At 54.9% G+C, this 16,601-nt stretch overlaps 1 protein-coding gene across 3 annotated transcripts in view; it reads left to right on the top strand.

Moving 5' to 3' along the window:
• MPRIP (myosin phosphatase Rho interacting protein) overlaps positions 1-16,601 on the top strand; it is a 153,644-nt gene that overhangs the window by 113,365 nt on the left and 23,678 nt on the right. For 2 of the 3 annotated variants that reach the window (XM_011952158.1, XM_011952159.1), the window contains exons 13-15: positions 2,177-2,286; positions 5,973-6,543; positions 8,781-8,897. In XM_011952158.1, coding sequence (XP_011807548.1) covers positions 2,177-2,286; positions 5,973-6,543; positions 8,781-8,897 — 798 coding nt within the window. Of the gene's footprint in view, positions 1-2,176; positions 2,287-5,972; positions 6,544-8,780; positions 8,898-11,653; positions 15,461-16,601 lie in introns of all 3 variants that reach the window. The other variant, XM_011952157.1, reaches the window with a different exon arrangement.

Here is a 16,601-nt window from a genome sequence, read left to right as displayed (position 1 = left end):
CACTTCACCCTGGTAGAGCTTATCCTGATGACTTTCTGTGAACTCCAACTACTGAGAGTTCTAAGGAATGAGGAGGTCCTTCCAGTGTGGAGAAGGCTTCCTGGGGGAGGCTTCCTGGAGGAGAATCCCTCGAGGCTCAGCAAGAGGGCTGAGTTTGAAAACATGTCCCAGACTGGACTCCAGACCTGGTGGCACAGAGAGCACAGAGCCAGTCTGGGGCTAGAGTGCTGGGTGGAGGGTCAGGTTGGCACTGGTCCAGTTTTTGTGGAGAGCACTGAAGGGTGTTAGAAGATGCCAGACAGTTGTACGTTCGTGATACACGTCTGGCAGGACATGCAGGTCCATTAGAAAGGAGCCAGACAGGCTGGCGCAGTAAGGCTGGGCCAGAAACGTAGGAACGGCACCCGGGAGTAAGAGTTGAGGGCAGGGCCAGGACCCAGAGCATGGCAAGGCCCCGCCCGCTTAGAAGCCAGCAGAAGAGCTGATGTCACAAAAGCAGGGGGGGATCCCCTGGAATTCCGGCTGTGATCCATTTGAGGCATGATGGGCTCTCAGAGAACATTAGGTAGCCGCTGGGAAAGAAAATTCAGCTGGAGAAAACGGCTCTGTATGGAGCACTGAGGCCAAACTCCAGCAACGCGCGCACCTGGGGGTGGAGAAGGTGGGGCCCCCAATTCAGCTCATGTGGACGTGAGAACTGATGAAGGAGGACTGAGCTGAGCAGTGGCGGTGTCTTGATCGGGCATATGGAGGGGCAGGTCAGATCCCTCCCAGCTGTGCTTTGTGGCACATCAGGCCAGCACGGGATCTCCTGTTTTGATTTCTGACCAGGCCACTAGTGCCCGTCTGAAAACCATCCTCATGGTTGCATCCTGCCGTCAGCTTCACTACTGACCTGGTTGCTGAGTCTGCTTGTGAGCAGCTCTCAGTTAAGGGCTGCAGCCCTCGCTTCTATTGGGCAGGTGCCTGTGGGTGCAGAAGCAGGCCTCCAGCTCCATGCAGGCCACTGGCCCTCCCCTTTCCGAAGGTACCCAGGCAGGTCTGCTCAGGGGCGCAGCAGTCATGTCCCAGAGCCATGTGCTCTTTGCTTCTTTGTCCTACCTGCTGCCCTGTTCCCCACCCAAAACAGGCTCCTCCCCTGCTGCCTTGGACAAGCACCTAGGACAAGCCCTAAACTCCACCTCATCCAAGCAGGAGTCTAGAGCTTGTCCTAGGTGCTCCCCAACCCAGCCAGCCAGACACTGTCCACTGTCCATACCCTTTTTGTTACTTCTGAGCTGCCCTATCCCCTGCCATTACCTTAATTCTCATCACCTGGACAGCTGCAGTAACCACCCAGCAGGTATCCCTGCCTTTTCTCAGTGTCACCAACAAGACCCTCACACCCCTTGTTCTTAACCATTCCCCGGGCCCCATCATGCCATGTGCCTGTGTGGGTTCAGACTGCAGGCACCACTCCCCACACCCAAGAAGCACGCCCTTCCCCATTCCCCACCTCCACCGCTGCTCAGCACTTGCTGATTTTGCCCTTCCCCCAAGGCTGGGAACTCCTTAAAGAGGGGTGCAGTGGCTGGGCGTGGTGGCTCATGCCTGTAATCCCAGCACTTTGGGAGGCCGAGGCAGGTGGATCGCAAGGTCAGGAGATCGAGACCATCCTGGCTCCACTAAAAATACAAAAAATTAGCTGGGCGTGGTGGTGGGCACCTGTAGTCCCAGTACTTGGGAGGCTGAGGCAGGAGAATGGCGTGAACCCAGAAGGCGGAGCTTGCAGTGAGCTGAGATCGCGCCACTGCACTCAAGCCTGGGCGACAGAGCAAGACTATGTCTCCAAAAAAAAAAAGAAGAGAGAAAGGGGTGCAGCATCCTCCTCTGTCTGAATGGGCAGAGTGCTGGTGCGTAGTGGGTGATCAGTAACTGTGAGCTGACCTTACTGAGAGAAGATACCGGATTTACCATCGCCACAGATGCATGTCCCTCCCACGGCTTTGCCGTCTCCTGCTCTCCAGCTCCCGCTTGTCCCAGTAGTGGGCACATGTGGCGCTCCTAGAAGGGTCACCCAGTCACAGGCCTCCTCCCTGTGGGACTTTGTAGCCAGTGCAGGAAGCTTCTTTGGAGATGGAGGGCAGCAGGTACCCTAGGGGACAGTCACTGATGGTGCCTCATCTTTTCTCTGTAGACAAAGGAGGGCGAGTTTACCCTGTCGGCCATGACGTCCGGGATTCGGCGGAACTGGATCCAGACCATCATGAAACACGTGCACCCGACCACTGCCCCGGATGTGACGAGGTAGGATGGTGAAGATGCCAGGTAGCCCCTTGTGCATCCTGTGGGTGCCACTCCCACCAGGACAGTATCAGACTCAGGTCTGAAGTCTGAGACCTGAGCTCAGTACATCCCAGTCTGCTGCTCCTTCCTTCTTATGTCCTGTTGCTCAGGTTCCTGTCCCAAGCACATCAGAACAAACATTTCTGGTTCTTTTCCTCTTTTAAGCCCAGACGTTTTCATCTTGCGGGTAGTGTGTATGCTGGTCATTAGAACTAGGCTTTGGTGGAGAATCTTCCATCTGTGTCAGCAGGCACCTGGCCAGACCAGCCTGAGCCCCACAGTCAGTGCTCTCAGGCCTTGAGCTCTGCTGGCATGAGGATGGCCCCATGTGCAGCATCCACAGGCCACCCAGCGCTTCTTTGCCTTGGCCTTCTTCTCACCTCACTCCTACATCTATTTGATTTCTGTGCAGCCAAGTTGAAAAACCCTCTCTTGTGTTAGCATTCTGTGGTTCATGCGCCTAAGATTTTGCTTTGGGCTTTCTTCCTCCTGCCCTGAAGGTTAAAGACCTAGCTCTCATTTTAAAAGAAAGTGGAGAATCAGAAGACTCAGACATATCCAAAAAAAAAGCAGGGAAGATTCCAGTGTAGGGGCTGGTCCTTTGAGGGCCAGAACTCTGCTGTCCCCACCTCAAGGCTTCAGAGCCTCCATGCATCTGAGCACCTGTGGTGCCATTTCTCAGATCATGTGATGTAGATTACATCTCAGATGTATTTCTTGTGCTGTGGGTTAGGCTGCTTGGGTATGGCAGTGTCACAGCAGGGGCTGTCCTTGGAAGCTTTGACCTAAAAACACATTCTTTTTTTTTGAGATGGAGTCTTGTTCTGTCGCCCAGTCTGGAGTGCAGTAACGTGATCTCGGCTCACTGCAACCTCCACCTCCTGGGTTCAAGCAATTCTCCTGACTCAGCCTCCCAAGTAGCTGGGATTACGGGCGCCCACCACCATGCCCGGCTAAGTTTTGTTTTTAGTAGAGACAGAATTGCATCATGTTGGCCAGGCTGGTCTTGAACTTGTGACCTCAGGTGATCGACTCGCCTCGGCCTCCCAAAGTGCTGGAATTACAGGCATGAGCCACCGTGGCCGGCCTAAAGGCACATTCTGTATCCAAACCTTTGCCTCCTTCCTGCCGACTCCATACCTCTTTGCATAAGAAGAAAAGAACACCTAAATTGATTATTTTCTTTTTAGTCCTCTTTTCTGTGTCTGTCATTTGTTCATGACTTCATTTATTAAACAAACACTGTCTAGTAAGGCCAAGAGGCCGTGGCCAGGACAGGTTGCCCTCTGTCTCTCAGGATCCTGTTCAGAGAGCTGGCTTGTTGGTTAGGGACAAGTCCTCTGCATGCACAGCCAGCAGGAGGCACCCAGGGCTGCCACAGGCTCTCCCCCGCCCTCCAGGGACCACATCCTGTGGTGGCCTCAGCTACTGCCTCCATGGTTCTCCCGTCAGGAGCAGACACCCAAGCTTGGCAAGCTAAGCACTCTTTTCCAAGCACCTTTAGGAAGCCCCCAGAGCAAAGTGAGAAAGGCCCCAGCTTCTGTGCCGAGGCTGTTGGCAGCAAACAGAGCTTATCACAGGGGTCCAGGACGGGGAGTGGTGGGCGTGCATGTGGGTGGCTGGCCTGAGGTCCTCTGCTGCCCCTCTTCCTCGCCAGGCCTGGGCTCGGTGCTGTAGATGGGCCATCCTGGCTGGAAGAAGTCAACTTTGGGATATCCCAGGGCAGGTGTCAGGAATGCACCTGTGCACATGCCTGTGCCTGCACACGGCTCAGGAGAGGTGCCTCCACACTTCAGTGCCTGCTTTCCTGCATGCAGGGGCTTTGGGCCCAGGGAAATGAATGAGGAGACAAGGGTTTTGCTTTCCTATGAAAGCTGACCTGGCAGTTGGCCTCCTAATAATTACTTCATAATCTAGCATATCTGTGTAGTCTGGTAGAGTGCTCACCCTCTACCAGTTTGTTTTCAGCATTTATTCTTCCTCTGTGTAGGCTTTTATTATTTGAGGAAAAATGTGAGTTTTTTAGTGCTGCCAGGCAAAATCACAAGGAGGCATGAAAACAGAAACTACAGTTTCAGAAGCTGCTGTCCTCATCCTGCTCTCGTCGCCTTCTTGAAGTGTGGGAGTGGGGAAGTTGCAGGGCGCTTCCTGCCTTTAGTGCTGGAGGAGCCTTGTGGGGAGGTTTCTCCTGGGGAGTGCGGCCAGTTCTGGTGTGGCTGTGACTTTGGCGGCTGTCAGGGCCCGGCTGGGGGCCTCCGTGCACACCCTGCCCTGTGTGTCATCCTGACACTCTCCATGGCCAGAGATCTGCCCTGTGTCATTTTCCTCCAGATGTTAGCGTGCTCTTACAGTGGACACCTGCAGATCCCCCTGCTCTGAAGCACTTTGCCTCTCACCCGGTTGCTGCCTGGACGGGTGACCCTTGCTTCAGGTGGTGATGGCAGCCATTTCCTCTTTTCGTTGGTTCTGTCTTTAAAGACTCCTTTCCTTTTGGACCTGATTGAAACACATGTGCTCCCTGGAGCTCCTCCTTGGGCCCTCACTGTTCCGAGGTGGGCTTGCAACTGCCTTCTGAGGGCCTGGGTGAGATTAGGGGCCACTCAGTCAGCCTCGGACCAGCTGGCAGTCTCTGGGGCCTATCCCTAGAGTCTACAAACCTCTGTCTCAGACACTCCCAGCCTCCTTGACAAATTGCCATCGGCAATGTCCCTGTTCCTCCGCTGCTGCAGACAAGGCCTCCCCAGGAATCTCTGCTTCTAGCAGATGGGGACTAGGCATGGTGGATTCCTTAGACAGACCTGGCTTCACTCCACTTACTGCAGGGCAGGTAGCGGTGCCATGAGCACGACGTGTGCAGCTTATGTCCCGTTGCTGGCTGCTGCTTGCCTCCTCAAGGTGGCGGGTAACCAGCAGCTGGATTGGGCTTTTAAAACATAGATTTAGGCCGGGCACAGTGGCTCATGCCTGTAATCCCAACACTTTGGGAAGCCAAGGCGGGTGGATCACCTGAGGTCGGGAGTTTGAGACCAGCCTGGCCAACATGGAGAAACCCTGTTTCTACTAAAAATATAAAATTAGCCAGGCGTGGTGGCGCATGCCTGAAGTCCCAGCTACTCGGGAGGCTGAGGCAGGAGAATCGCTTGAACCCAGGAGGCAGAGGTTGTGGTGAGCCTAGATCGTGCCATTGCACTCCAGCCTGGGCAATAAGAGTGAAACTCCATCTCAAAAAAAAAAAAAAAAACATCTGATCATGTTACCTGCTTATTAAAAGGTAAGCCCTTCTAGAGAAGTGCTAGTTTTCCCTCATTTTGTCACCACTGTCCAGTCCAGGGGTGCACAGAGGCCAGCCTTACCAGGCGAGTACAGTGGCTGCCCAGGTGCAGCCTGATGCAGTTCTTGGCCCTGAGCAAGGCAGGGTTGGCCCGTCCTGCCTGTGCTGTGGGAGTCCTGGGACTCCCCTGGTTCCATACCCTGGCAAAGGGGCCACCCCAGTGAGCCCCTCACAGCACCTCTTCAGGGATTAGGATAGAAAAGGATGTGGTGCCCACAGGGGCTGGGTCGTGGCTCAGCATTGCCAGCTTCTGCCTGGCAGTCCACACTGTCAGAGTCGCCCCTGACAGTCTTATGTTTATCCTCCTGCTCCACAGCTCATTGCCAGAGGAAAAAAACAAGAGCAGCTCCTCTTTTGAGACACGCCCGAGGCCTACTGAGAAGCAAGAGGCAGAGCTGGGGGAGCCGGACCCTGAGCAGAAGAGGAGCCGCGCACGGGAGCGGAGGCGAGAGGGCCGCTCCAAGACCTTTGACTGGGCTGAGTTCCGTCCCATCCAGCAGGCCCTGGCTCAGGAGCGGATGGGTGGCGCAGGGCCCACTGACACCCATGAGCCCTTGTGCCCTGAGGCAGAGCCTGGGGAGCTGGAGCGGGAGCGTGCACGGAGGCGGGAGGAGCGCCGCAAGCGCTTCGGGATGCTCGACGCCACAGACGGGCCAGGCACTGAGGATGCAGCCCTGCGCATGGAGGTGGACCGGAGCCCAGGGCTGCCTGTGAGTGACCTCAAGACGCATAACGTCCATGTGGAGATCGAGCAGCGGTGGCATCAGGTGGAGACCACGCCTCTCCGGGAAGAGAAGCAGGTGCCCATCGCTCCTGTCCACCTGTCTTCTGAAGATGGGGGTGACCGGCTCTCCACACACGAGCTGACCTCTCTGCTGGAGAAGGAGGTAATAGCCTGGGGCCAGATCCTCCCCCTGCTCCCAGCAGCCTTTCCAGAGCATCAGCTGTAAGCTGTGGCCTTAGGGGTTCATCTACACAGTCCTAACCTCGAGGGACTTGCAGACCCCTAGGGGAGACAGACACACAAATGAGTCCTCATAGTTGAGGCAGACCTGAGAGCTGTGGGAGCGTACCACTACATGCAGGGCAGGGAAGGGGGCCTTCCAGGCACAGAGGAATTCATCCCATGGTGCGGGCCACTGCCATTGAGAGGCAGGCGGCGTTGCAGGGCCCCCGATGGTTTCCTCGCTCTGACTCCCGACAGCAGGAGGGGCGTGAGCAAGGTGAGGCTTTTGCGTTAGGCAGTGCTGGCTTGGACAGGTCAAAGCTGGAGGCAGAGATCAACCCCGGGTGCTCTTACAGTGGCTTGGGGATGGCTGATCAGATCTGAAGCCAGGGACATCCAGCAGGAGATGACAGCTGGGTCCCAGGTCATGAGGATGTGAAGCAGAAGGCAGTGGTGAGGCGGGGTAGGCCGTGGATGAAGGCTGCCCTGTGCCTGTCACTCCTCCATGAGGCCCTCAGTGCACCTGGGTACAGAGATGAACAAGCTGGCCCCCAAACTATAAAATAAGATGTTATTTCATTGAAATGTATCCAGAAATCCTATCTGCAGAACTACAGCGGTGGATTTACATGTCTGGACAGGGAGTCTCGTAACCAGGGACGTATAGCATTACGGTTTTTGTGGAACTCCCTGTTTCACTCTCCATTTAGGGACAGTTTTCAACACTGTATTTCAAATGTGTTCTCTTACGTAAGTAGCTTGTTAAAGATTTGCCACTTGGGTATGCCTCACGCTTCTCATCTTTTTTGTATTTTATTAACTGTATGAGGCTGAGTTATCACCAGCACTAATACTTGTACTTTTTCGTTTTCCTCATCCATTAACAAATAACAAAGGCAGGATGAAATAAAATAACAGTTGAAACTCACATTACTTCAAGCTACCAAAATGGACCAGCCAGCAGGCGACACACTGGTTCAACAATCTGAGGGGGTCAGTCTTCACTGTTTAAAAGTCAGGGGTCAGCTGGGCGTGGTGGCTCATGCCTGTAATCCTGGTACTTTGGGAGGCTGAGGTGGGTGAATCACGAGGTCAGGAGATCAAGACCATCCTGGCCAACATGGTGAAACCCTATTCCTACTAAAAATACAAAAATTAGCTGGGTGTGGTGGCACGTGCCTGTATCCCAGCTACTTGGAAGACTGAGGCAGGAGAATCACTTGAACCCAGGAGGCAGTGGTCACAGTGACCTGAGATTGTGCCATCGCACTCCAACCTGGCGACAGAGCGAGAGTCCGTCTCAAAACAATAAATAAAAGTCAGAGGTCTCCCCACCTCTCACAGCACAGCCTGGCAACAACCTGGGTGGCACTGGCGTGACTGCCCACCACACACACAGTTCCACTTAGCACGAGCTCTGGAAGCAGGATGGGTAGCCCTGCACACGGCCAGGCATCAGGAGGCACCTGGGAGGTGTGTGGGGAAGAGGTGGACAGATGAATGAGTAGCTGAAGCTGTTGAAAGCAAGAAGAGTGTAAAATAGCTTACTCACGGGTGTCCACACCTTGTTTGAGAGAACTGTGGGAACCGTTTTTGCAAACAGAACTTTGTGGAATCCATCATATAAAACTGGTCAAATGGAGTGATTTCAGTTGAGACCCATTGTGGGCCCTGGAGTGAGGCCTGCTTGAGGCCACCACTCTCAGTGATCCCTGTAGAGCCTAACCTGGCCTGTGTGACCAGCTGCGGACACTCAAAGGACCCCATGGGGTGGTCTTCCTCTAGATGCAGATGCAAAACCCTTGTTCCCCAGTGGACACAGCCCCCTTCTCAGAAATGAACACCCCCTATGGGCCTTGGCGCCTGTATAGGGCGTGCACATTGGAACCTTGATCAGGTGTGGGAATTATGTGGACACCCAGGGCTGCCTGGAGTAAGAAGGATAAGGTAGTTCCTTGGTCCCCAGAGGGTACCGGGTCTGCCATTGTTACTGATGGCTTGCATTGGAACCTTCACTTCCAAATGCTGCTGGTAAAGGCCGTATCAGCACATCTGCTGAAATGTGGAGACTCCAAAACTCTTGGGCCACATGGAAGACCAGTGAAAGAGTCTGTGCTGTGCATCTGCTTTGTTTATCATTGTCATTTTGCATAAAAGTGTGTGTTTTTTTGCTAACAGCTGGAGCAGAGCCAGAAGGAGGCCTCAGACCTTCTGGAGCAGAACCGGCTCCTGCAGGACCAGCTGAGGGTGGCCCTGGGCCGGGAGCAGAGCGCCCGTGAGGGCTACGTGCTGCAGGTAGGGTGGAGGGGCTGCTGTGGCCCATGGTGCACTCAGGAGCTTCAGTGTGAAGGGTTCATGCTCAGGCAGGCTAGGAGTGTGCAAAACTTGGCTCAGCAGGGGCCACCTCCTGGGAGCTCACGCCCCTGGGCCCTTCTGCCACAGGACTGGACTCTCAATGTGCTGGGGGCACGGCGGGGTGGTGTTTTTCCCTCCTGGTATGACATTTTGGGGAATCTCCCTGAAACCTCTATTATCTAAGGACTTTTTTTTGGTAATCATTGTGGTGCCCTTTCCCTTTGACTCTGAAAGTAGCCAGTGTACATTTATTATAAATACCATACATCTGCATGTGATTTCTCATAGTTTTCACTATAGTAATATTGGGCCTATTGTACAGATTGAAGACATTGAATCACACAGCAAGTCCAGTGCCTGCTTATAACCAACAGCAAGTCAGTGACAAAGCTAGCACTGGACCCCATTCCCATCTGTGTCTGTACCACATCTGCAGGCAGACCTGGGGCTCTTACCACTACTAGTCCAACCCCGGGATACCTCCTCTGAGATCCTGTACCACAGAGCCCTGGTAAAGGGGTGTCACAAGGCTGGAGCTAACCTGGTCCAAGGGCCAGGCCTGTGTCTGCTGACTTTCTTGCAGCGTGCCAGGCCCTGTGCCAAGTATCGGGCATAAAACAGATATACCCCTGTCCCCATTGAGCGATAGGGGAGATTGTGATAGGAAGATTGATACATAAATACTGCAGGAGAAGTGAAATGGGGTACCAGAATAGGGAGCCTAAGTTCTTAGCAATGGCTGAGGGTATAATATTAGAATCAGGGTCCTGGGTTCAAGACTTGGCCCTGCTACTGACCCCCAAAGCAAGTGCATGTGTCCCCCTCCTCTACAGCGGCAGCCTGCTGCCTGTGTAGACTTTGACCCAGGGATCCCTGAGGGTCCTTCCAGCTCTTAGACCCCGAGTCTCTGTCATGTATTGAGTGTCTACATTTCTAGACCATAGTGCGCTGACCTTGGTCTGAGTCGTCCCAGGCAGCAGATGAAACGGGCACTCAGCTGGCCTCTGACCATAGTCCGCCTCTTTGCAGACACTCTGCTGTTTCTTCTCCTGCGTGCTCCTTGGGCCTTCTGTTCCTCTCTGCCCCACGTTCCCTAGACACTCCTCTCCAGCCTCTTCTGCCATAGTCATTGCCATGCCCAGTTCAGACCTGGTGACGGTGGGCCTCCCTGCCAAGGTCATTTGCACTTACCCTCCAGGTTTGAGGAGCATCTTTTTAATTCTTGATTGGGCCTCAACCTGTAAGAATTGACTTCAAATCAGGTGGTAAAGATACAAGTTCAGCATGCCAAATTCGAAAATCTGAAATGCTCCAAAATCCAAAACTGAACGCTGACATTATGCTCAAAGGAAGCGTTCACTGGAGCATTTCAGGTTTTGGAGTTTTGGATTGGGGATGCTCAACCAGTAAGTAGAATGCAAATATTTTAAAATCTGAAATAGTTCTTGTCCCAAGTATTTTGGATAAGGGATACTCAACTTGTAATAGCAGTGGACGTTGCACATTGCTAACCTAGGAACCTGCCTCTTTGTCTAACTTGGATAATTGCATGAGCCTACACTGAAGCCCCTGTTGGTCAGCACTGGGCAAAGCTAGTCTTTAATACCTTTTCCTTAAGTCTAATAACCTGTGACTTTTCACCACCCTTTGTACTTTGGAAATGCTTTTAATCACGACTCAGAATGCGCAGGGGGTCTGTGGGGTTAAGGGTCAGGAGCTAGCTGCTGGGGTGGGTGCTACACTAACTGCTGGGAGGAGCTTGCATGGTTTGGACATTGAGCGTGAAGTGTAACTTGAACTTAACATAACTGAGTGTCACATCTGTGGCTTCCCCGGCCAGCAGACCGAGAGGGAGCCACAGGCAGGCCAGATTCTTAGGCTGGGCTCGACTCACTCTTGTTTGTGTTGTTTTTCCCTGCATTAATGAGTTCTGTCTCTGCATGCCTTTCAGTGTGGGGAGTTTTGTTTCATTTACATTGTGTTTTGTTTTTGCATGCTTCACTTTTTCTCATTTTGAACTCCGCAAAGGTTTGTTTGTTTTGTTATTGTATTTTACTCCATGGTTTCCGTTCCCCCCTCGTTTTGTCTTCTTACAGGTAGAGATTAGTTTTTCCTGTTACTCTAGAGGACTGACTACACTTTCCACAGGAAAATGTTTGGATGTCACCTTGCCGACATCCCCCGAGCGTTACCTTCCTTCCTTCTCCTCCTGTCTTAGAAGGAAGTGGCATCATTTACCTACACCTTACGTCCTGCGCTTGTTTAGGATTTGTTGTCAAGACTGCATACTTTTTGTTTTGTGAAACAAACAGCTGCAGGTGCTCTGCTCCTCCTGCCTGTCCCTCTTCCTGGCGCTCTCTTGTCCTTTAGTCTTTGTTTTGCTTCTCAGTGTGTCCCATTATTCAGTTTTGTTTGGTTTATTTCTCCTAGAAGCTATTTGGTTAAAGCTGTTTTCTGATGTTATTGTCCATGTTTTCTGTTTACCTGGAAGCAGCTACTTACTAAAAAAAAGAAAAGAAAAGAAAAAAAAAAGATAATTTGTTGGATTTTTTTAATGGGAAAAAAGATAAAGTTGTGCAAAGAATAAAAGCCAAAGCCATCAAGGAGCTTTCTGTGGTTGTTCGTGGCCAGAGGTGTGACACTCAGAACTGGGAGGCCCGAGTGTTACTAACCAGTATTTAATCGGTTTTTTTAAGACTGAAGTGGCCGCCTCCCCATCGGGTGCCTGGCAGAGGCTCCATAGAGTCAACCAAGACCTTCAAAGTGAGCTTGAAGCCCAGTGCCAGCGCCAGGAGCTGATTACACACCAGATTCAGACCCTGAAGCGTAGCTATGGGGAGGCCAAGGACACGATCCGGCACCACGAGGCTGAGATCCGGAGCCTCCAGGCACGGCTCAGCAATGCGGCCGCCGAGCTAGCCATCAAGGAGCAGGCACTGGCCAAGCTCAAGGGCGACCTGAAGCGGGAGCAGGGCCGGGTCCGCGAGCAGCTGGAGGAGCGGCAACACAGCGAGGCAGCGCTGAGCAGCCAGCTGAGGGCTAGCGAACAGAAGCTTAAGAGTGCTGAGGCCCTGCTGCTGGAGAAGACGCAGGAGCTACGGGGCCTGGAGACACAGCAGGCGCTGCAGCGGGACCGGCAAAAGGAGGTCCAGAGGCTGCAGGAGCGCATTGCTGACCTCAGCCAGCAACTGGGCGCCAGTGAGCAGGCCCAGCGGCTGATGGAGGAAAAGCTGCAGAGAAACTACGAGCTGCTGCTGGAGAGCTGTGAGAAGGAGAAGCAGGCATTGCTGCAGAACCTGAAGGAGGTGGAAGACAAGGCCAGCGCCTATGAGGACCAGCTACAGGGCCAGGCACAGCAGGTGGAGACCCTGCAGAAGGAGAAGCTGAGTGCCACCTTCGAGGGCAGTGAGCAGGTGCACCAGCTGGAGGAGCAGCTGGAGGCACGAGAGGCCAGTGTGCGCAGGCTCGCAGAGCACGTGCAGAGCCTCTGTGACGAGCGGGACCTCCTCAGGCAGCGGTTCCAGGAGCTGACAGAGCGCGTGGCCACATCCGATGGGGATGTGGCTGAGCTCCAGGAAAAGCTGAGGAGAAGAGAGGCCGACAACCAGAGCCTGGAGCACTCCTACCAGAGGGTCTCCAGCCAGCTGCAGAGCATGCACACTCTGCTGAGAGAGAAGGAGGAAGAGCTGGAGCGCATTAAGGAAGCACATGAGAAGGTTCTGGAGAAGAAGGAGCAGGACCTCAATGAGGCTTTGGTTAAAATGGTTGCCTTGGGGAGCAGCTTAGAGGAAACAGAAATTAAGCTCCAAGCAAAAGAAGAGATTTTAAGGAAATTTGCAAGTGAATCTCCAAAGGACATGGAAGAACCACGGAGTACCCCTGAAGAGACAGAAAGGGATGGCACTTTGCTCCCAGGCCAACCAGTCCAAGTCACTAGGGCCCCTCTGGGCCTCCCACACACAAGGCTCGAGGATGAGGACGAGGACCTGGGGGCTCCTCCGGGGGAGGAGTACGGTGATGGCAGCCCCAGTAGGGAAGAGAGCATGGTGCCCCCAAAGTCAGTGGAAGTTCTTGACAGGGAGGGCCATCAGCAGGGCACAGCCAAACTCGACCAGGGGGCACCTGGTGTTAAAAGGCAAAGAATCCGGTTCTCCACAATCCAGTGCCAAAGATACATTCACCCCGAAGGGTCCGAGAAGACCTGGACCAGCAGCACATCTTCCGACACCAGCCAGGACCGGTCACCCTCGGAAGAAAGCATGTCCTCAGAGCCTGCACCCAGTGTACTGCCTGCACCTGGCGACTCTGACACGTACCTCTCTATCATCCACTCCCTGGAGACCAAGCTTTACGTCACAGAGGAAAAGCTCAAAGACGTGACCGTGAGGCTGGAGAGCCAGCAGGGTCAGAGCCGTGAGGCACTGCTTGCACTGCACCATCAGTGGGCAGGCACCGAGGCCCAGCTGCGTGAGCAGCTCCGTGCCAGCCTGCTCCAGGTTGGTGCGCTGGCCTCCCAGCTGGAGCAGGAGAGGCAGGAGAGGGCCAGGAGGGTTGAAGGGCATGTTGGAGAGCTTGGGGACTTCCAGGTCAAGAACAGTCAGGCCCTGATGTGCCTGGAAAATTGCCGAGAACAACTGAGATATCTGCCTAGGGCCAGCCAGGAGGATGAGCAGGACGCACGTGCAGCCTCCCTGGCCAGTGTGGAGAGTGCGCTAGTCAGCGCCATCCAAGCACTGCAGCACTGGCCGGTCCCAGCCGATGGCGGGGCCCATGCACAACTGGAGACAGGTGGCACCGAGGAGAACAGGAAGCCTGCCTCCCTGCAGCAGTGCCCCCAGCCTGAGCTGACAGAGCAGGAGCGGGTGAGGCTTCTTTCTGACCAGATTGCTCTGGAAGCCTCGCTGATCAGCCAGATAGCAGACTCCCTGAAGAACACAACATCAGATGTCTCCAGAATGCTCCACGAGATTTCTTGGTCAGGACAGCCACTGATGGAATCTGCTGGGGCCCCCGTAGACACCTGGGCCCGGAAGGTGCTGGTGGACGGTGAGTTCTGGAGCCAGGTTGAGTCTCTGAGGAAGCACTTGGGTACGCTGGGAGGAGAGGCAGTCGGTGCCTCAGGAGACGGGCAGCAGAGCATCCCACAGGGCCTGGCCCCCATCCTGGCCAATGCCACATGGGTCAGGGCAGAGCTCAGCTTTGCCACACAGTCAGTGAGGGAGTCGTTCCACCGCAGGCTGCAGAGCATCCAGGAGACCCTGCGGGGCACCCAGACAGCCCTGCGGCAGCACAAGTGCCTGCTGGGGGAAATCCTGGGAGCCTACCAAACCCCAGACTTTGAGAGAGTGATGCAGCAGGTCTTGGAAGCCCTCAGGCTTCCAGCGGGCCATGAAGATGGTGTGCAGCTGTCCTGGGACCTGAGACCCTTAGGAGAAGTCCTGGGCCGAGACTCAGACGGCTCTCAGGAGCCCTTCCATGTGTCTGACCAGAGCCCTGGGGCTTTTGTTGCTATTCAGGAGGAGCTTGCCCAGCAGCTGAAGGAAAAGGCCAGTCTCTTAGAGGAGATAGCTGCTGCCTTACCATCTCTGCCACCTGTGGAATCGCTGAGAGATTGCCAGAAGCTTCTCCAGGCATCACAGAGTCTCTCGTATAACACTTGTTTTGGAGGTCTCGGTCAGTATTCTTCATTGTTGGTTCAGGATGCCATTATCCAGGCCCAGGTGTGCTATGCGGCCTGCAGAATCCGGCTAGAATATGAGAAGGAGCTCCAGCTCTGCAAGGAGTCCTGGCAGACCCGGGAGCCCTCCTGCTCAGAGCAGGCACAGGCAGCCCAGGCCCTGAGGGAGGAGTACGAGGAGCTTCTCCGCAAGCAGAAGAGCGAGTACCTGGATGTGATCGCCATCGTTGAAAGGGAGAATGCAGAGCTCAAGGCCAAGGCCGCCCAGCTAGACCATCAGCAGCAGTGTCTGGAGGATGCAGAGAGCAAGCACAGCATGAGCATGTTCACCCTGCGGGGCAGGTATGAGGAGGAGATCCGGTGCGTGGTGGAGCAGCTGACCAGGACTGAGAGCACACTGCAGGCTGAGCGCAGCCGGGTCCTGAGCCAGCTGGATGCCTCGGTCAGAGATAGGCAGGACCTGGAGAGGCATCATGGCGAGCAGATACAGACCCTGGAGGACAGGTTCCAGCTCAAGGTCCGGGAGCTGCAGACAATCCATGAGGAAGAGCTGAGGACCCTGCAGGAGCACTACTCGCAGAGCCTGAGGTGCCTTCAGGACACCCTCTGCCTCCACCAGGGGCCGCACCCCAAGGCCCTGCCAGCCCCTGCCCCTGACTGGCAGGCCACCCAGGGAGAGGCTGACTCCATGACTGGGCTGAGAGAGCGCATCCAGGAGCTGGAGGCCCAGATGGACGTCATGCGGGAGGAGCTGGGACACAAGGACCTGGAGGGCGACGTGGCCACACTGCGGGAGAAGTACCAGAGGGACTTGGAGAGCCTTAAGGTCTTAACGCCCCATTCAGTTTGCAAAGCAGATCCTCCTTGATAACGGGGTGGGTGTGGGGATGTCTGGCTCAGCTACTGTGCAGACAGAATTGAGGGGATGTGCTGCTGTCCCTCTACTTGCTGACCGTGGTGTGGTCTCAGCAGGGCCTGGGCCGTGGGCTTAGCCTCTTGTTCGGCATGCCCCGGCATCCTCCACCAGGAGAACTAGCAGGAGGGCCACCAGGGTCCCTGGTGGGAGAGGAGCATGTAGTCTTCCCAGCATTTCTCTGCCTTTAACCTAATGTGGCCTCTCCGTGTTCCTGAGAGTAGTCCCCAGTCCCCTTGCCAGCCTTGCCTCCTTCCTGCCCCCTCCCCCAGAACCTCACCTGGCCCAGTCCCAGCCCAAATCTGAGGCAGCTGCCTGAGGACAGCCTTGCAGTCACAGCAACACCCCAGAGAGCAAGGGCCCGGTTGGAGGGCAGTCTCCCCCTGATTGCCCTAGGAGAGCACAGTTGGGCAGAGGGTCCCTCTCTGGAACTGGCATTTGATGTGTGCTCTGGTGAGAAGAGCTTTCCCACTGAGCACAGCCTCCAGCCATTCCTGTCCCCTTCCCTAGGACCTTTACAAGTAGCTTTTTCCCAGAACTGCCCTGCACCCCCGCCCCTGAGGTCCTGGAGCACAAAGGCGACATGCCAGGCCCTGGGGGTGGGGGTGGGCTGAGTGGAGGTCCAACTCTCTGGCCCCACTTTTTGTAGCTACAGACCACACCCACCATGTGTGGCTGCCAAGCTTCATCCCTTAGACTCAAAAGTTTGCCATGATACCTGTGCCCTTACATTCCTCCCACTCAGGAAGCTGCCCCAGTAAATGACTGGGATGACTAGGCCCCTCAAAAGCCATGTTCAGATGGCGCCTCCCACGCTCATGTGACAGAGCCGGGCGCACACACAGCCAGCACCATTGTGCAGCGAGCTTCTGACTCCCATGCGGCTGCCACTGCTCCTGCCTGCACAATCCCATGGCCACTGTCCAGCAGGACACCTGTTTTTCCCAGCCCCTTACTCCTGTAGCTCTGAATGGAAACAACAGCTCACACGTCACCTCTGTGTGACGGACTCGGCCCCACCAAGACACACGGGTGTGGTTGTCAGCGAGCACCT

The sequence above is a fragment of the Colobus angolensis genome, unplaced genomic scaffold (genome assembly GCF_000951035.1).
Source record: "Colobus angolensis palliatus isolate OR3802 unplaced genomic scaffold, Cang.pa_1.0 Scaffold335, whole genome shotgun sequence".
Taxonomy (NCBI): Eukaryota; Metazoa; Chordata; class Mammalia; order Primates; family Cercopithecidae; genus Colobus; species Colobus angolensis.
Note: the sequence above shows the minus strand (reverse complement) of the source record. Positions and strands in the feature narration are given on the sequence as shown.